The 21237-nt window shown below is 38.1% G+C and overlaps 4 protein-coding genes across 5 annotated transcripts; 1 reads left to right on the top strand and 3 right to left on the bottom strand.

The window, feature by feature from the left end:
• Positions 1-7: 7 nt before the first annotated feature.
• On the bottom strand, positions 8-1315 carry LOC136676442 (putative uncharacterized protein BRD3OS). Its single transcript, XM_066653478.1, has one exon. It carries the CDS (start codon positions 525-527, stop codon positions 276-278), a length of 252 nt encoding a protein of 83 aa, XP_066509575.1. The 5' UTR covers positions 528-1315; the 3' UTR covers positions 8-275.
• A 2934-nt stretch (positions 1316-4249) lies between these two features.
• Positions 4250-9019, bottom strand: LOC136676952 (endothelial differentiation-related factor 1 homolog). The gene is made up of 5 exons (XM_066654266.1): positions 8808-9019; positions 8506-8557; positions 5142-5302; positions 4733-4826; positions 4250-4605 (listed from the first exon to the last, which is right to left on the bottom strand). The coding sequence occupies exons 1-5, from the start codon at positions 8880-8882 to the stop codon at positions 4544-4546; spliced, it is 444 nt and encodes a 147-aa protein (XP_066510363.1). The 5' UTR covers positions 8883-9019; the 3' UTR covers positions 4250-4543.
• Positions 9020-13017: 3998 nt separating this feature from the next.
• LOC136677442 (inactive phospholipid phosphatase 7-like) lies at positions 13018-16093 on the bottom strand. Of its 2 annotated transcripts, none has more exons than XM_066654964.1 (2): positions 15622-16093; positions 13018-13407 (listed from the first exon to the last, which is right to left on the bottom strand). In XM_066654964.1, the coding sequence occupies exons 1-2, from the start codon at positions 16073-16075 to the stop codon at positions 13019-13021; spliced, it is 843 nt and encodes a 280-aa protein (XP_066511061.1). In that variant the 5' UTR covers positions 16076-16093; the 3' UTR covers position 13018. The 2 variants fall into 2 exon arrangements, with proteins under 2 accessions (XP_066511061.1, XP_066511060.1); XM_066654963.1 differs by having other exon boundaries at positions 13018-13466; positions 15627-16093.
• A 1744-nt stretch (positions 16094-17837) lies between these two features.
• LOC136677328 (protein FAM78A-like) lies at positions 17838-20135 on the top strand. Its single transcript, XM_066654845.1, has 2 exons — positions 17838-18106; positions 19231-20135. The coding sequence occupies exons 1-2, from the start codon at positions 17847-17849 to the stop codon at positions 19766-19768; spliced, it is 798 nt and encodes a 265-aa protein (XP_066510942.1). The 5' UTR covers positions 17838-17846; the 3' UTR covers positions 19769-20135.
• Positions 20136-21237: the final 1102 nt, after the last annotated feature.

Below are 21237 nucleotides of genomic sequence, written 5' to 3'. Positions count from 1 at the left end.
TTGTAGTGTTGAGTTTTTAAAGAATAGCAGCTGCAGTAAAGTGGAAAATGTATTTTCATTTTTTAGGATCAAATACAGCACTGAAGTCTGTTACCCAGCGCTCAGAATTCTACAGAAAGTATATACTGCATTTACGGGGGAAATCCCTTTAGCTTTCTAAGTTTGCAAAAAACGTTTCTCCAAAAACTTGTACACTTGCTTCTCCATCTATTTCATTTAAAGATGGTTAATGTATTGTTAAGATGTGTTACATATATTACTGATGAATAACACTGTTACATGACAGTACAGACAGTGGAGCCGGAGTCAGGTGGGGGTGGGAGGCTTTTCTTATCGCGGATGACTATGGCCTGGTTGCCGAAGCGGCTGTACACGGCGCTCTGACTCCGGTTCAGGTAACTGGCAGGCGGCGCCTTTTCCAGCTCGAGTTGCTGCTGCTGCCAGATCAGCAGTGAAGTGTCTCTGTATCGGAGTCTAGCAAAGGTGTCGGACATGGCCTTGTCGGCCAGAGGACACCTCTCAGACATGATGCCCTTGTATAGAGTTGTAAATGTATGTTTGGGGCTAGTTCTCAGTAAAAAGCCTCAGAAAATCCATCCCCTTCGGCGCCATTACCACCGTGTAGAGTGAGAAATAATCCGTGCCGTTCGGTTCGGGATCTTTATTGTCGGAATGCTTGTGTTGAATGTTTCCTTTCGTTGTGTAGCTCCTCTAGAATATCGGTGGATGACCTGTGGCACTAGTATATTTGTTAAACAGCAGTATGGTGCTTTACTTTGCTCTCAGTATTTCCATTTATGTTATACGAACTGGATTTTTATATCTTTGTGTGAGAGCACAATCCAGTTTGCTTTAAGATTAGTTCGTGATTACGGTCTTTCAGACAGCTCCTTTCTTTCTTTCAACAACTCTTCAGTGTTCAACACGTCCATTTAAACCTCATACACCAGTGCTCAGCGGTTAAATTGTTAGTCCAAATAAACCAGTCACGTAACACGGGTATTTTCTTCTTCTCAGGCAGAAATGTAAACCACATCAGTCCGAACAACACGCTGCCTCGCACTGAGAGTAACGTAAACATGTCGAAGACTTTTTGTCCATGTCCTTCGAGCTAATGTTAGCTCAGATTTATAGCTCACGTACGGTGATTAAGACCGCGACCGCTATTCCAGATTTTCACCGTCTTAAACATAATCTTTCCCAGAGACTCTGCTCCTGAAGAAGGGTTTTGTCTGTAGGGTGTCACTAGAACAAAATATAAATGTTCAGATTTTGGGTAAGAAGCGAAAGGCGAGCGGCAACACAGCGCCATGGCAACAGCTCCATGAAGTCCGAGTGAACCGGGAGAACAGAGACCGCGTGTGTTCGCGACACTGCCACCTAGAGAAGGGGATATGAGGACATGGACAATTGGGATCACTGTCGGTTTAGTGTGTGTGTGTGTGTGTGTGTGTTAATATCAAATAGCTACGTTCACACAGCAGGTAAAAGTGGCCCAAATCCGATCTGTTTCGTCATGTGACACAGCTGTGTCATTTTGTGCAAAGGACGAGGCTTCAGGCGCTGACCAGAAGAAAATGTCCCAGACTCTTGGTCCTTTGTGCCATTGTGTGTCACATATGTGGTTGAGTTATAGCTGAGTTGAATTCCAAGATGAAGTAGAACCTAGGTAGAATAAGCCTTAAAAGCTCTAAGTATTTAAACCATGTAGAAGTATTTAGGTTGAATAAACCAATAACCTTTACATCTGTAATAATTGTGATAAAGTATTAATCTTTGTTTGAAAAAAGCCTTCATGTGGACAGTAAGAATTATTTTTTATCCCCTTTGCTAGAAGGCAGAAACACAATCATGATCGTCAAACTGTAGCCTAGTGTTCAGTTGCAATCTTTCATGTCTCTGGAGTGGGAACACATGCTGGAGGGGGTGCCAGTCCCTCGAAAGGCGACACACACTCACACCTACCAATGTATATGGACGTTGGAATAAAACCAGAGTCGACATGGGGAGAACACACCAAACTCCTCACAGATGGTCACCTGGAACAGGGTTCGAACCCACAAACTCAGAACCCTGGAGCTGTGTGAAAGTGACACTACCTGTTGTGCCACCATGCCACAAAATCTAATGTGTGTTTTCAGTGTGAGAGCCCAGGAGTGAGGAACAGAACTGTGTATTTTAGACATTTTCAGTTTTCTTTCTTCTCTGTTCTCATTTTCACCATATTTAACCATTACCCTTATTTCGCCAAGCATTTAGTTTTGCTCCATTATACCTAGTCTTTGCACTCTTATGTTAGAGTTTGCCATGATCTAATCAAATCAAATGTATTTGTATAGTGCTTTTTACATCTGATGTTTTCACAAAGCAGCTTCACAGTATTTCGGTAAGACAAAGTTTTGACATAAAATGTAAAAATGTAAAACCCCCAGGTGAGCAAGCCAAGGGTGACAGTGGCAAGGAAAAACACCCTCAGAGATGAGGAAGAAACCTTGGGAGGAACCAAGGCTCACAAGGGGGGACCTATCCTTCTCTGGTCAATCTATTAGTAATAATAAGAATTAACTTCAGTGAAAAGCCACAAAAAAAATAATTCATTTATTGTCTGTAGCAGCTTATCGAATTCATGGTCGCAGTGTGTCCAGAACCCACACAGAAATATTGGGCACAAGGTTGGAACACACCCTGGAGGGGGCGCCAGTCATTCACAGGGTAAAACACACACACACACATTCACACCTACGGACACTTTTGAGTCACCAACCCACCTACACTGTCAGTAAATTTGTCACTGTGGTGGTACTTTCAAGGGAACATATTTGCATCTTTAATTAGGGAACATAATTGTACCTTATTTTATTATAACTGTAGATTTTAAAATTGTGTTGATTTCATATGCTCCATTTCATCTATAGGACTTTTATTATGGTTTATATATGACAGTTTTATAATGAAACATTGCAAACATTTCAATCTCTCTTTCTGCAGAACAGACTGTAATGTAACTTTAAGGAATAAAACTGGACAGTTTGTACATTTAGTGACCAATATTGTACCTCTACTGTATCTTTTTTTCTGAGTGTGTTTTTAGACTGTGTGAGGAAAGCTGAGCACCTGGAGGAAACCCACACAGACACAGGGAGAACACACCAAAAGGAATCAACAATCGTAAAATGTGTTAAACGACAAATTACTCATAATTCATTACATTTTGCAGTCCACAACTGTGGCAAAAACACTTTTTCCAAAACCTTTTTCTACATAATGTAAAAAATCATTTTAAATGTAATACAGTTTTAATAAGAACAAACAAAATAATACCTAAAAAAATAAACAAGTGAATGAATAATGCTTGGTAATGCATCTGTTGGGTTATGCCATTTCATTCTATTTTTTTTCTAGCTATTAGCACTGGCCCTGTTTTTGCAGTGCCTGAGCTCTAGGGTACTGTCAATGCTAACTTTTTGGTACCACTGGGATACAAACTGACAGAACACAAATTTCTGGATAAGAGTTTTTTTCTAAAATGCTATAAATGTAAATGAGCATCAGTTTTTTAGTGTTTTTTTTTTCAGTAAAATTACATCTAACAACATCTGAGGGTCCATATAAATCAAGGAGGGGTAACCTCCAGACTGTAGGCCGTATATGGCTCTCCTATCAATTATACACTGCCTGCAAGATATATTCAACAGTTTTTTTGCCCATGTTTCTGCTATTTTTTCAGCTAATGGTTGTTATGCAAATAAAATATGCACTGTTCAATCAGTCCAATTGGCCACAAGATCTGTAATCGCAGATTCACCAGTCACTGTGTGTCTGGCTAAAAGTTCTATTTTGCAAGAATGTCTAATTGAAGGAACACAGTTAACAAATACCTTTCAAGACAAATTGACAGCAGATAGCTTTTTAGCTTATGTGGAAAGAAAGCCAGTGGTCATCATGTGTGTAGTTCTCACTATATACCTCAACACTGCAGCGACACTGAAGTAAAGGAAGATCTTCAGGAATAATCTGCCCACCCACCCATCTACTTCCCAGCAAGCTAAACAATATTCAGACATTGTGACAGAGTGTGCACTCAGTGAATGGATCACTAAGTTGAAGGCATCTTTGTGAAGGTATCATTCATTGGCTATTTATATCTTTGTTGATAAGATCTGTAAATATTTAAATAACCCTACCCATGACATAAAGGCTAGTCACTCAGTACAAATTCAAAAATTATTATTTATTTCAACTTAAGAGCAAGCATAAAATTATGAAAATGTAAAAGAACACAACAGTTCTGTTCAGTCTTCAGAAACTACAAAAGCAGTGTTCTCAAATCATGCAAGCACTCCATTAAAATATGCAAGAGATGACATTATGCTTTCATTCTTAAACTGTCAATTAAATGACATTTGGTCCACCACTGGGCAAAGGAGATTTATTACAGTTAGGAAAAAGGGATATAAATGAGACAGCAGCATGTGAAGACTGACTTAAAGGCCTGAAGTGAGAAGGGATGTTGGCTAAGTGGTGGATTTCGAGGATTTTTTGTTCATTTATTCTTGGGCCCTGCTTCAAAGGGCAGTCCAATGTCTTTTCCACGAAGTTTCAGTCCTGCAAATCATCATAAAACATTTGAGAATTAATCAATCAATATAAAACATACTCCTACTTATAGAAGCATCTTGTTCAGAACAGTAAATCTGCAAAATATTGATAAAAAAAAAGTGTGGAATCTCACCAATAGCTCTCTCTATCTTTCCCATTACTTGATTGTTGGGGATGGCCTTCCCACATTCGTAGTCGGCGATTATTTGTTGTTTCTCATTAATTTTCTGACACAAACAAAACATGTACATGTTTAACATACATTGCATCAACTTAATTACCAGGTGAAGAGTTTTGAAAAAAGAATGAATGTTGTTTGTGCGTTTGCCCTCAGAGCCATGCAAGGCACTATACTTCTCACTGTGAGTTCGGTTGTCGTTTCTTTCTGGAAATCTGGATATTTCAAATACTTTATATCAATATCACCCCACACTGTACAATAACGCTTAACCAATGACTAAGCACCAAAATAAAACTGATAATTTATCAGCAAAACTCATCCTTATCTACATATTAGTGTGATTTGCGATATCAATACTTACAGTGGCCAGGTCCTTCTGAGTCAAGCCTTTATCTTGCCGGCCCTTCTGAATTACTTTTCCAACCTCAAGAGTCACTCTGTCATGATGGAGCTCCTCTGTTTCTCTGTCCAGTTTGGCTGTATTTTTGGTGACAAGATGTTGCTTATTCTGCCCAGCAGACCCTATAAAGAACAAAGACTTGTGAAAAATGGTAATAACAACCACAATTTCACCAAGTTTAATCAGTTTTCCAGAGTAGGGTCTGTGTTTTAATAAATATGGAAGCAGGACAAAGACTTGCCCAGCGACAGAAAAGGAAACATTCATATGGAAGCCTGACCAAATCTAACTTTTTCTGTCACTCATAGCTTGGCCAAACATCAATACGGATGAAGATTAGATTTATGAACAAGCTCTAACTGTTAACCTAAACAACATCAATTGGACGTTTACTACAAAAATGAGGGGGATACCACAGGACTGCACAAATACTACTGTGTTAAATGCAGACAGAGGTAGTGGAAAGTGGAAACCCACAAATAGGCTTGAAATATGCATTAAAACTTTTATCTATAGTAATGCATACTAATAGTTATATTCATAGTAATATTAACAACAGTAATAACAATAACTAATATATATATATATATATATATATATATATCATAAACAACCAAAAACCAATGCAAAGCCCAACAATTACTCAAACAAACCCTCAACACACAAACAAAAAACCCCCAAAAAACAGTCCTTTTTGTTCCCAGCCTATGAGCATGGGCTTAGGTTTGGGGAGATTCTTACTGTAATAGGAGAGACATTTAGTCCCACCAGGGGCGGCACGGTGGTGCAGCAGGTAGTGTCGCAGTCACACAGCTCCAGGGGCCTGGAGGTTGTGGGTTCGATTCCCGCTCCGGGTGACTGTCTGTGAGGAGTTGGTGTGTTCTCCCCGTGTCTGCGTGGGTTTCCTCCGGGTGCTCTGGTTTCCTCCCACAGTCCAAAAACACACGTTGCAGGTGGATTGGCGACTCAAAAGTGTCCGTAGGTGTGTGTGTGTCTGTGTTGCCCTGTGAAGGACTGGCGTCCCCTCCAGGGTGTATTCCCGTCTTGCGCCCAATGATTCCAGGCAGGCTCTGGACCCCCCGCGACCCTAAATTGGATAAGCGGTTACAGATAATGGACGGATGGATGGATAGTCCCACCAGTTGTAACACATGTGGGAGACGTAAACCTGAAAGAACTTGGGTACGTCTAAACCTCCAAGCAGTCCTCAGTTCAAGCCACCCGCACAGTTGGGACATTGGCAGACTCAGCCGACACAGGTGATCTGAGTCAGCTAATGGGTGCACTGAGCTTTTCAGCTTATTTTAATATCCCATTAACCAAAATGCATTTGTGTAAATTAGCATTGGGGAAGCATTAGCAATATCTTGATGGAGCATTTATTACTTCTTAAATGTCCGGATTGTGTTGTTATGAACATGTCAAATGGTATGTGCAAGATTTTTTCCCCTTTGTTGTCTATAATGAATGCAATACACTTGAGGCACACATTCCTACTACTGATAGTTATCACTTTGTGATGCTTATTCATACAATATTGTGTCTATGGAACAGAATAATGTTGATTCATTAGTGAAGGTGTTGGTAACTGGAAGGATGAGTTTGTGATTTCAGTATCTCAGGCTGAAGTGTGTGCACAAAGCTCTGTCTACTGTTTGCTGCTTGTGGGCAAGCCTTGGTCATTGTACAACTGTCTGAAATATATTCAGAGGTGTTTACATAGGCTGGCTTGTGAACTGTTTTTAATATCCTGAGTTGAATTAGCATTGTAAGTGGATAAAAAGCGGATACTGCATATGTGTGTGCGTGTGCATGTTTCGTGGGTGTTGCAGTAGAGATTAAAGGGAAACCCCTAATTTAAGAACACCTTCCCTGAGAAGTCAAGCTAGTAACCTCTTAACTATAAATTGTTTTCGCGAAGGAAATTTTATTAGTGTTTGTCAAATGAACTGGCTCTACAAAATTGTCCACTGGTGTGTATGTGTGTGTGTGAGACTGATTGGGTGTGTGACGCTGTGTGATGGACTGGCACCCTGTTCGGTGTGTGTTCCTGCTTTGTGATTGCCAGCAGGCTCTGGACCCATTGTGATCCTCATCAGGATGAAGTGGTTACAGATAAATGAATAAATATATATAATATATATATTTCTTTGGAGTCTGAAGAAAGCTCACTTGTCTCCCAGGATACTGGTGAACTTTTACCGCTGTACCATCGGCTGTATGGTACAGCAGTTGCTGTGATGCAGACAGCAAAGCTCTCCAGCGGGTGGTAAAAACAGCACAGCGCATCATAGGCACTGAATTACCTACCATCAAGGACATCTACCACAAACGCTGCCTGGGCAGGGCAAGAAATATCGTCAGGACGTCACCCACCCAAATCATGGACTTTTCAGCCCTTTACCATCTGGCAGATGTTACAGGAGCCTCCGTTCCCGCACTAATTTTTTCCCTGAGACTGTTATCCTGATGAACACTATTCAGGCACTTTAAATAAACATTGCACAATCATTTCACTGCACCTTCTGTAAAGTTGTATTTCATTCATCCTTCAGTACATAATGCATCATCTACACAATGTTACTTGGTTTATATGTTTTATATTTCAATATGTATATATGGTTACAACTTCCATAATTACAATGTTATATCACAACTGCACTTTATGTAAATTATGTAAATAATGTTATATATTGCACTTCTGGTTCGATGCTAACTACATTTCATTGGCCCTGTACTTGTACTCTGCACAATGACAATAAAGTTGAATCTAATCTAATCTAAACTATCATTTTCTGGGTTCATATTCTTTTTTTATTCAGAAAGTTATAATTAAAATGGCAGCAATCTATTAAACATTCTTCCAAGAAAAAAAAATTAACCTCTAAATAAGCTCTTACTACATTTAATTAAATATAAGTAATATCTAGAAATCATTATGTCTCAAAGTGGGGATCAAAAGTCAAAAATTTTAAATACATGATTACCCAGTTATTAATATTTTACTCAGATTATAATAACTATATAGTAGAAACGTAATAAACACATTCTAAAAAGAAATCTTTGAGAAATAAAATAAAATGTTTTTAATTCTAAAAACATATCTTTGAGAAAAAGCTTTTGGCAAAACGTTCAGCCACAACATAAACAACCTTAGTGCTGACGGAAGTTAGCCTGCTGGCTTTAAACTTTCCCAGGAGTTCAGTGATACTTCCAGACCTTTGTAGAAAGTTCTGATTTTACAAGTCTATACTTTCAAACTTTCTAAGTTCTAAATCATTTCACTTTGCATCAAGTACCCAGCATCAACAAAAACACGTCTTACACTTCTTTGTGGTCTCGACTTCTTCTCCTCGTCTCTGGGCGGCAGTTACAGCCTGTGGGGACACATTTCATCAGATGTTCAGTTATCGTTAGCTCAAAAGCTAAACTCTTGCGGATAAGAATGTAACGTTAACGTTCCCGAAGGCTGTGTTTAATATTAAATGAAACATATCTCGCATAGAGAAGCTATAATCACCGCAGACACACCAACAAGGGAAAAACAGATGCAAATACAGAAAGAAATATTTAATCGTTAAGTGTTAAAAGAAATTGTTACAGAAGCTGTTGTAGCTCAGTATGGACCTGTTTAGATTTGGACTGAGCGGCGGATCCCTTCTTCCTCAGAACAGTCACGGTGTCCCAGTCACTCTCCGCCATGTCTCTTTAGATTTATAACAGTGTTAATATCTCAGAAAAACTGATAAAAGAGCGATGGATTTCGGATTATTCACTAGTCCACAATGTACTTGTTTAACTAGACTTTGGTGCCTCGATTAATCCCTACGCTACACACGGAAATACGAAAATTACGTAAATCAGACGTCAAGCACGTGGCAGTAGAGTGAGACTTTGGTCGTGTTCAAATCCACAAACTGATGCAGTACGCCCCCTACACTAGCGGCTGCGGTCCTATTGGAAGAACAGGGACACGCTGAGCAGTAGGGCACTGTGGGGTTTGGGACGCAGCATTTTATTTTATTTTTTTTGTGAGAGAGAACTGTTAGAATTTTTTTAAATGACCGATTATATACATTTTAGGTTTTATGTACACATTTTATTTAGGTTACTATCAACAGGTGATTATTTTTTAAATATAACTCTGAATTTAGACTCAAAGCTGCATGCTGCTAATCTCAATAACCCCAGAGAGAGGCACTGCTTTTTCCAGCCTTTTTTGCATGGGTTAATTATTACTTAATCAGATAGGGGGCCATACATATTTATTCACACCAATTATACCACAGTATATAATAGTAATAAGCAGCCACTCCCATAGCTGAGCATTTCCACTTTGAAACTGCAGGATTCAGACAGGTTTCTTATGTCAAATCCCTAAGGAATCAAATCACATAAACATGAATAAAACTAATGAATGTGGAGGTGTGGAGTTCAGCCTCTTTAATGGGTTTAGGGGATTTATGTTTTGGAAGTAACTTTGTAAATTTAATGAACATTGCTGAATATTCTTTCAATCATTCATTTTCTGTAAATGCTTTATTGTGTTTAGGGTCGTGGTGGTTGAGGAGCCTACCTGGAATCAATGGACGCAAGGCAGGCACTCTCTGAACTGAGTGCCAGTCTATCACAGGGCACCATGCATTCACACATGGACAATCTTTGAATAGGCTACATTAATAATTAAATTAACATAGCTTCCTGTAATACAACCAATTAATTTACAATTAATTAATAATGAAAAACCACTGTTGTGAACCAGTGCAGTGACATTAGTCTTTTTGTTAAGATCTTAAAACATTTTTCAATTTTATAAATATCTATATATTCAGATTATTGCTTATAGGAAACACTTAGTAATGATATTTTTATGTGAGTTTTGAAACCATGACATGAGCTTTTGATACTTCAGTATCCTCTAATGATTTCTGTCAGTAATGATTTCAGCTCTGTCAATCTGCAGTGACCAGAACTGAAAGTCAGAAAAGATCATGGCATGCCCCACTGCCCGACTCTTTGTATTTATAGCCTGCTGAGTCAGGGGCTAACTCTAGCAGAGTTATATGATCACCATGAATGCAAGAGGGGATACAAACTGACAAAGACAGCTGGTGAAATGTTCAGCAGCCCAGTCAGTGTAGTCATTGAGTGTCAGTGGAGTAATTTCTTGCACTTTTTGTGTAGCTGCACATGAACTAATACATGTTAAAAGCCAACAATAAGTCTTTGTTATAAGAGTGAAAAGTGCAGTACAGGAGCAGAATTAGAGATGTTTTATAATAATAAAAATTCTACACATTTTCCAGAGATTCCTGTAAAATTCAGTCACTGAGATATAAATAATAATTCAGAGTGGTTTTATAAAATAGAGTATGTTGTAAAGGAAACATACCATCTTAATTTTCGACTCCGCCCCCCCTAAATCAAAAAAAGAAAAATAAATAAATAAATAAAAATTCACAACAAGTTAATAACAAATATCTTTATTCACAAAGATATTCAAAAAGCTTTTTTTTTTGTTTGACCGTCAGGATTTTATTCCAAACTAAAAATATCATTAATTCATACTGAGATTATACCAATGTTTACTTACATTTTAAAAATGAAGTATTTAAAGCTAGTTTCTCTCTCTCTCTCTCTCTCTCTCTCTCTTTCACTCTCTCTCTCTTTCTCTCTCTCTCTCTCTCTCTCTCTCTCTCTCTCTCACACACACAGACACACTTAGATTTAGCTGTCTTCTGCTGTTATAAGTATAGGCAGTGCTGAATGATACTGGGGGTTTCAACAAGGTATATCCAAATGGAGCTAATTATCTTACAGCAATGAAAAGGTCACGTTTACAGAATAAAAAAAATAAAGGGTAAAGCGAAAAAATGAAGATAAGAAATTCTGAATTATGATTTATGGTTTGATTTGATGCAGCATACAGAACATAGATTTTTTTATATAGTGGTACTGATAGACATCAGAGGACATCAGATTATGTATCTACCTAATACATATAGCCAATTAATATTTATGCATGTTCTGAGATTTTGCATATATTTATAGATAAAACAGTTGTCATTTAAAAATAATTTTCTTTTGAGCAAATGTTTTGTCTTAATTTTACCAGCTATAAATGTATCTATAGCTATGTTATACTATGTTATAGGCCAGAAACAACTGCAATAAAAATTCTCAGATGTTTTCATATATCAACTTCATGTGAGGCATTTGCAGAGGCATTAAATGCTTCCTCTCACGACCACGTCACTTTGTTTAGTTGTGCAGACATTTTGAAAAATATATAAAAAAATTCCTCTTTAAGGCAGTAATTTAATTTTAGTTATTACTTTTAGTGCAATATATGCAATTAAACAGTGATAGGACAGAGACTCACCTGCATATTGTACACTTAATCATCCAATACAATATTGTGCAGCCCTAGTGTACATTACATACTGCACCTTTTAATAGTTAATTATTTTATAAAAATTGGTCTATAAGAGTGTCTAATTCATTTTCACAGCTCAGGCAAACAGTCATAGTACAAATGGCATGTTTGAAACTGAACAACATACTGATTCTCTGAATAGTTATTAAAGTGCTGTCTATGTTGTTTTATGCATTGTATATCCATTAAATAGTTGGTGTGTTCTCCCCGTGTCCGTGTGGGTTTCCTCCGGATGCTCTGGACCCACCGCGACCCTGAATTGGATAAGCGCTTACAGATAATGAATGAATGAATGAATATCCATTAAATAAAAATAAGATGATGCTTCTTTCTGTAGTATTTCAGACATTTGCGTGGGCCTCCTGAAGCAAGGTCATTTGTACAGCATATATGCATTTTGCTAGTAAGGACTAGGCTCGTAATGGCTGACAGGGAGAGGTGAACTCAGATATATTTGTGGGTGGCTTCAGAATGTGTAGAAAGCCAAACCCAACGTTGGATAGGTGAAAACAAGAAAAATGGTGGAGATGGGATGGAGGTGGAGCAAGTTTGTCTGACATGGAAATGATGTGAGTTCACAGGATATATATAAGGAAACTTCAGTTCCTGGATTAGTATTGATATCTGTGGGGTATTTATTTTTCTTAGACAAAGGGTATTCAATTTCAAAATATTTTAATATGTTACTGTTACAAATATCCCTGAGCAATGTTCACTCACTCATAGCGGTTTAATGCAAATCAAATCAGTCTACCTACTGTACTCTGTACATGTTACATGGACTTTTTTTGGCTTTAAACACTGTGCAGTAGTAAAATACACTGCATAGGCTTTGCTTCTAAGGGTGGCTTTGAAATCTAAGAGTATTAATTCTGTTTTTCTCCTTTGGAGGATTTATTGTTTTTGTAGCCACATACACACAAATAAGGTCAGGAACTGATTTCGGTTATTTGTTCTGGATCACAAGTGCCACTCCTTTAAAGCTCCAGATCCACAAACACAGTTCCCTTAAAGCTCCATCACTGCTATGTACTTCAATGTTGGGGACTTTACACCCCATTGTTGATGTTTGGCACAGGCCCTGAGGAGTTTATGTGCATGTGTAGATGCTTTTGAGCAATAGAATAAATTTTAATGACTAAAATGTAATAGAGCAAAAAGTAGATTCCTTTACCTACTTATATACTTAAGTAAAAATATTAGCACAAAAAAAAACTTGGGAAAGTACAAATCCGTCAGAATAATACTATGTGAAAGCATGTATACTTAAGTTAATGTAACTAGTTACCAACCACCTTTCCCTAAGACTTTAGTTTCTCTCAGAATATGTGCTCATGCTTTCCACTCCACAGTGAGCAGAGAGGTTTCGATTCTTGTTTAGAAGTTCTAGAGGCTGCAGTGATCAATAAAAGGGGCTCCAGTTGAGCGTGCTGATGGAGATGAGAGTCTGACAAGTGCTGGATGGCAACCATACCATCTCCACCAGGGTGTAATGGAGAAATCCCAGAGCGAAGCCACATCCCACGTCTGAAAGGTGGTGTCGTCCCAGCAGGACACGAGACATGCCCACCAGCACAGCCCACAGAACCAGCAGGATTCGCAGAGGGACCGCCAGCACCAAGTGGGCCAGTAGGAACTTGGCCACCATTACTGCCCGGCTGGCATGAGCTGCAGGGAACGAGTACACATCCATGGCGATGTAGTCCAGGAAACTAGGTGACATCTCATAGGGGCCTTTGCGCTTGACCAACTTCTGTATCCCTGCCACTGTCATAATATCCAATAAGAGAGCTGCAAGTAGAAGACGCTTTGTTAGTTTGTGGATATAATCAGATGTGGGATATGACAGCCTATGTTTATCAACATTTTATTAACTTAAAAGGCTTATATAATGAAAAAAGCGTTTAATATAGCATGCAAAAACACAAAAATCTTCATTTTTGGAATGTCATAAAAAATGTAAAAAGAAAACATAAACAAAAACATATAATATACATATAACCACCTTTTCAGCCCACAGTAGCTCCTTGGGTTCACCGAAGTGTTTCTGCTTTCACTGCCCAGAATTTGGGTCAGCCAATCAGAACAGAGGTATTTCCAGTCTTAAAGGCACAGTTAAAGACCCATCCTGTTTAAATCTTATGGTAAAAAGAGGCTGAAGAATGAATTATGGGTGTATTTGTTAAAAGAGCCAAATGTAAGTAAAAATAACAACATAAATATATAATAATAATAATAACAACAACAACAACAACAATAACTTTTAGATAAAACCCATTGAATTCCTCCTGCATTCACTTAGCCACTGACCTACAAAACTGACAGCATCCTCCTCACCCAATAAGAACATTTATCCAAAATGATTGCCATTTTATCACAGTCTAATCCTACACAAAGACGTGCTTACTCCAGGGGAGTGATGATGATTTCCAGCTTTGCTTATTTACCAGCTGTTCTAATAAAATGATTCACTGACCATCCTTAATATGTATTTTTTAAAAGATCCTAATGAGTAGTGGACATATTTTCTAAGCAAGTTGTGATTATGTCTCTGCATATCACTACAACCTGTCAGTACCAACTGCATATTGGGTCAGAGCATATTTTATCTTGTCTATCTGGATTTAGCCAATTGCTGTTATTAATGCTAAACAAAAATCATTCTGTATTAATCATAGTTTGTTAACATTTTTTGTTGTTGTTTGTTTCTTTTGGAATGGGGATTCTGGGACTTGTGTTATATGTAATAACAAAATGAAATATACAATTATATATGGCACAATTTGAAAACTGAATGCTATCATAATAAAACTGTAAAAAAACTGAATCATAATAATTTTTGTGAAATAACACCCACACAAATCCTATTTTTATATCATTTGTGCATTAAAGACCTGAAGATTTTTCATCTCACGTAGAAATTCAACAGAATCTTGTGAAGTGATTCAAAACTGGACAACTGAATTTTCTACTAAACCTAAACTTGGTGTATTTTGACTTAACACTTGGTCTTAAATGAAAAAAGACTGTAAAATGTGTTGTTTTCCAGTATTATATTCAGCAAATACATTGATTTTTTTGCACAAATATCTGCTTTAATTTTGTCCCTGTAGGTGGTGTGCTAAATCACCAAAAGAAGTTAAACCTAAACTTCTGAAAAGGATTGTACTTTCAGCTCTCCAGACATTTTTGCAGACAAAAAGATAAGACATACTGATTGAATACATTTTTGTTCTGAGAGACGATATATTGTACACTTTTACAGGTGCATGTATCTTTAATCACATGCTGAACTTGCTCTTTCAATGTAGAATTAAAACTGGATTAGGTCATTTTGTCGAAAGCAGTTTTGTATATAAATAACCAGAAAATAAAAATAAACAAACAAAAAAAACAATCCAACGCCCTGCGTCTCCTTCCAAAGCCAGGCACACATGAAGGCCCACTGCCTGAATACAGCTGGAGGAGACCCTGAGAGAAATCCCTCTGGAGAGGACATGGATTTCTGTCTTTTATGTCTTTGTTTAGCGGTGCAAGCTCTTTTGGGTGTTTATGTAAGTTTCTCTGCTTTATTTTGTGCAGTTAGCTAGCTGTTTGTGTAAAATTAAAGATGCCTCATGTGCAAATCAAGACTGTATTGAGCATGTGGACGACAGGTTGTGAAGTACAGACAAGCAGGTAGAGGTACAGGCCTGCAGCTGCCACAGGTAATTTTATTATTATTATCGTTATGATTATAATTATTATAACACATTTTGATTTACAGATTGCTATCAGGATGGAAAAAATATTTTTTAAAACGCACAGACAATAAATCACATACTTCAGCTTTAACCCTCAACTTAAACTTGATCAAAATACACAATCTTGGGTGAAAAAGACATATGTTACATGCATCTGGGATGGCCCACAATCCAATAATAATAAAAAAAATAATAATAATAATAATAATAATAATAATAATAATAATAATAATAAAACATTGTTAAAAAATATATAACCCACCTAACAGCAAGTTGACGAGCACCTCCTGCCCCGCGAGCGTGTTGCTCCTCGTGAGGCACACGATGGTACCGAAGATCCACGGGATGCCGTGACCGGTCAGCGCCAGTAAATTGACCACCGCGCGCATGCTGCCCCAGGACGAGGTGGTGCGCGCGCAAACGCCGAGCCTTTTGGACAGACTGATGTCGATGGCGAGCAGCGAGTTGATGGCGATGCCTTTGAAGGACGGGTTGAGCTGCATGCAGTCCTCCTCCGGGAACTCTTTGCGCTCTCTGCAGTTCTCCGCCGCGTCCTGCTGCGCCTCGCCGCCCTGCACCTGCCCCTGGCCTTTGTACGACGGCCTGCGCGTGCTCGATCGAGTCTCCGTAGCTCGCACTGGCTGGTGGTGAAGGGACATGAACTCGGGCCTGTTCAGGACGTTTCTCGCCCTGGATCGACTTTGGCTCGTGGGCATGTTTGATCTCTGAAAGCGCGTCCGGAACCGAACTGAAATCCACAGTCCCTTGTGCTTTTGTCTGTGCGCGCGCCTGCGATAAGCGCTCCACTATTCCAATTCCTAGTTCACTGTTGTAACTCGTGCAAGTTCTATTCCAGTTCCAGGCTATAAATAGACACAGGCAGACAACTGGCTTCAAGAAAAGACTGTTTCAGCCTACGCTATTGCTCCAACACAACTTTTAAATTAGGTATTATTAATCCCGAGGTACTCTTATCCTACTGCCTACTGCTGGAATATAAAGTCAGTAAACATATGCACTGGAATAAATAAATAAATAAATAAATAAATAAATAAATAAATAAGAACTTATGAAATATATCAGCTCGATTAAAAAAATGAATAACTCATTCTGCTTTGTTTCAATTTATAAGCCAATTTGTGAAAGCGTTTTATTTTACCCTTCTGAAACTTGCTGAAATGGATTCGGATCAGATTTTTGATAATCACATTCTTTGTTTAGCAATTCACAAGCCACAATTTTCACTGTGCACTGTTAAAAATAGCACTCTATATTTTGTAATCCAGTAAGAATCAACAACAAGTAAACTGAATCCCCATTCTGAAAAACAATATCATATATATAAATATATAGAGATGTACAGATCCCTAACGGTGACACGCTGCCAAAACTAACCAATTAGTAGAATCGAAATAATACGTTTTCAGAACAGTAGACTAGAAATGAATCAATATGCTGTGGGTGCCATATTAAATCGTACTCACGCTTTATTAAGTAATTCTCACCCGTCTGTTGACGTTGGTGGCCAGTTGGGCAAATCCAGAAGCTCGCGTCGTCTCAGAACTACAATCCCAGGATGCAACAGTGTCTCAGGAGGGGAAGTCTAATTCTAAGCCGCTTGGAGAGGAAAAAATAAAACCGAGCAGCTGAAGTATTGCATTACGCGCCTTTAATAGGAGCAGCGCGAGCCAAAGCACCACGACCTGCGACTAAAATCCCTCAGACATGTCGAGAGAGGAGGAGAAATTCCAGTCAGCCTCACGACAGAAACTGTCCCCTTCTCTTGTCTCAGAGGGTACCGCGGAGATTTGGAGCTTGGAGTAAAGTGAATGAATGTGAGATTTTATCCTCGCGGGTTTATTTATTTATTTATTTATTTTTGGAGAACAGGAACCCAGTGTCTTGTGTGCGTTCGCGGGTCTGATTTTTGTGCTGCTGGTATTTGTGTGATTGGTCGTTATGTTTTACCACTGGACCATGTGCAACAGGTGCCATTTGGATATTTGTAAGCATTACTTTTACTGTTTACAACATGCACATATGAGCTGACACTGCCTTTTTGCTTTAGTTGTCTTGTTGTGGTAGCTTATTGGTAAAGCATGTACATTCATGGCAATATATTTATATTAGAAATGCATATTTGGTGTTGTAGTTTTGCTTTATTTCAATAGTTACTAGAAGCTTACTATTGCCAGTATGTATTATAAATAATGATAGAATTCATTAAACTGCTACACGTTAGTACTGAAGTGTGAAAAGTTGCAGTTGACTTTCTTTCATAGTCAGTACTCACTGAAGTGTAGCCTACCTCATAAACACCTTTAAACCTATATTGCTCTAAATTAGTTCTCTTGGTCCTGGTATATACACCTGTCACATTTAGTCATTCATATAGCACACAGTTTCTTAAACCTATCATTTGTTATGGTATGAATCTTGCCTCATTTTGAAGACTGATGGGTGCTAATAGTGTTGATCACCACCACCATGGGCTGCATACAGAGTGTGCGACCAAAAGCAAACTTCTATGAAAATTTCACAGTTCTGGAACTAAACACCTCAATAGACTCTAACCCCACTGTGATCGATGAGTCGTCCAGTGTGGTACTGCGGTACCGCACCCCCTACTTCAGAGCCACCGCTCAGGTGCAGGTTCCCCCAGTGGTCCGCAAAGAGATCTGGACAATAGGTTGGATCCAGGCTTGCAACCAAATGGATTTCTTTAATTACTATGGCGAGGACGGAATGTAAGTATGAGATGTCCCTGATCAAACTAGATTTATTTTGGACGGTACAATGTTGGAATCATGAAATAACTTATTCCTTATATGCAGCATTGGGCAAAAGTCAGAGACCATCCTTTATTTATTTATTTTTGGAACAAATGTGCAGGGATTTGTGCCCCACATCTTTTTTGGGTGGTCTTCCAGGGCAGGGGTTGCATGTTAGGTTTAGGCCTGTCACAATAATTACATGAAAATGTATAGTACAATATATGGTCATTGCTGTTTAAAGGGCTGTAACTGCATAATTATATAATTATACTATCATTTTACCAGTGGCATTAAATGACAATAATATTTTTATTATTTATGGGACAATATATCATCCACAAAAATGGCTATTGTGAAAAGCGTAGTTAGTTTTCCATTTTCTCCATATGTGCTGGTTAATTAATGAAATGCTGCAAGTCTTTCTTTTTGACAGTGCTCTCTAGTGGGGTCTCATTCAGTGTATAGCTTCAAGGGACTTTCACAAGACTCCTCAGGATGTTAGTGATGTTTATGCTCCAATTTCCTTGGATTGTTTCCTTAATGGCGCAGAAGTTGAGCACACCCCAAGTAGAACAAAAAAAACTACATCAGTGCTAGCATCGGTGCTGAAGGAAATATCCCTGTTTGTGTTGGAGCCAAACATGCTCATTCATCTTTTCCTTGATTATCAGATTGGCTTTCACAATAGATGACCTTTGTCCAAGTAGTCCAGCTCTTACATTTATGCAAAGAGCGTTTATGATTTAAGAGTAAGCATTTATTATATGTTTACAGTTATCATCTATGATTATAGAAATATTTAGTCATCCCTGGTCAAATGAAATGTTACATTATCTTATATGTTTAACTAAACAAATAAATCAAAAATGCATGCAGGAAAATGTCATCTATATGTTCTCTGTAGAGTATATGTACATAAAAAAAAACACAAGCCGTTCAATTGATTGCTTTTACGAAGTGTGGTTATTACAGACATTAACTACTTCATAATGCAATGGAAGCAGAAATCAAAATGTCAGAACAGTAGTTCTCAAGGTTTTTTTTTGGAGGGCCCACTTAGTGACCTGAGTCACTGAGTCACTGCTTTGTCTCTGTAGATCGAGCTGGGAACTTCCTGAGCTGAGAGATGGGCGCATCCAGGCCATCAGTGACTCAGATGGTGTGAACTACCCATGGTATGGCTGCACCACTGAGATGTACACCATTGTGGGGCCTACCAAGAAGAACACTACCCTCACAGTCAGCATGAATGACAACTTCAGCCCCAGTGTGACTTGGAGTGTCCCCACAGGGACAACCAGTAGCCCCCCATTGCTCAGCTCCATCCAGAGGGATCAGCGCTTCACCACTTGGCTGGTGGCCATGAATGAGGCCACAGCCGAGATGGTGCTGCTCCGGACTCTCCGCTGGAGGATGAGGCTTGCCATCAAAGTGGACCCAGAGAAGCCTCTTGGTCAGAGAGCCCATCTCCTGGAGCCCCTTACTCAGGAACAGCCGGAAATCCTCTCCAAAAATGAACCCATCCCAGAAAATGCCTTGGTCAAACCCAATGCCAATGATGCTCAGGTGCTAATCTGGAGGCCTAGAAAAGGGGAGCCTATTGTGGTCATCCCACCTAAGCACTCACCTAGCTAGCCAAGAAAACTGTAGAGAGAAGAATGTGAGACTTGAATTTTTTAGGTAGCAGTCATTTAGGCCTGAACAAAGCCCTTAAAATACACTGTAAGTGCAAAGGTTATGTTTTACATACTTTTCTGGAACAGCCTTTCAGTGTCACAGTGTTTAACTGAGCTGGTATAAAGTCTGACAGAAGCATTTAAACCTTAAACATCTGGATTAACCTGTAAATGGTTAGCCATTAAACAATATTCCTGTTGATTATCTGAAAAGAATATGTGCAGCAAAAACAAATATTGTGGCCTTAGATATACCTCATTATGTGCTGATATTTAGCTTTTTAATGATAGAATTTTTCTGAGATGTTCTTAGCATGTGACACTGAACACCAGAGGATAGAAGGAGTAATATTTTTTATAAATGTTTTTTCACTTTACTCAGTAGGGTTACAATATAGGAATGTTTTTTAGTGACGATTGGCCTCATTTTTAAAGCTGCTGTTTTTTTTATTTTATTTATATGTGTGTGGTGATTTGTAGTATGTCTATTTTGGTGAGCATCTCACAAAATGTGCTCAGGTTTCTACTGAAGATTATTTTTGGAATCACTGCAGATTTGCAAGAACACACACACACATTTCAGGTACTAAGAAATGAGTGAAATGGTAGTGTGCTGCCAATAACCAAGAGTTTTATTTTTCCATAAAATTCACCCAGAATTCTTTTCTTTGTTCATTACCCTGTTTATAAATTTGAATCAATATAATACACTAACATTGACATGTTTTTATTCTCCGGTCTGTTTGAAGTCACCATATTTATATATTAATGTATAAAATTACTGTAGTATGTTACCCATAATCTACAGCAATCAAACATTTTTTTCGTCATTACATTGTAGATGATGGACAGAAACGCTCAATGATATCTTAATAATAATTAAAATGGTATAATAATAATTCTGTGAAATTATTTTTAATCAGAAATTAGATATTACTAATTGTTGCCAAGTCTAGTGTGTGTTTCTGACTACAGCCAATGATTCTGGATAGGATTCAAACCACCACAGCATGATGAATATAAAGCAGTTATGGAAAGGAATAAATTAATAAAAACAATTACTATAAACAGTAATTACTGTTTGTCTTCTAATAACATTTATTATTTTGTCATGTTGTTTTATGTTTTGTTTGTTTTTGGTGCCTGTTTTATAATATTTAAATGTAGTTATTTATTGAATAAAACTATTCAAAATCTAATCTGTATTTGTATCATTTCTAAATATGGTTTCAATCAATATATTTATATAAAATATAAGTTGATGCATATTCAGTTCAAGAAATAAGTATTAACTAAACTTTTACAGCACAGTTGAACAGATATTCTTCATTTTGAAAAATAAACATCTTTAATGGTCTAATTTGGACATACTGTTCTAGGAAACTGTGAGGAATTTATTGTAAGTATTGACCATTTATGAGTGGAGGT

The sequence above is a fragment of the Hoplias malabaricus genome, chromosome X2 (genome assembly GCF_029633855.1).
Source record: "Hoplias malabaricus isolate fHopMal1 chromosome X2, fHopMal1.hap1, whole genome shotgun sequence".
NCBI classification, from domain to species: Eukaryota; Metazoa; Chordata; class Actinopteri; order Characiformes; family Erythrinidae; genus Hoplias; species Hoplias malabaricus.
The sequence above is the reverse complement of the archived record's forward strand: the minus strand, read 5'-3'. Positions and strand labels throughout refer to the sequence as shown.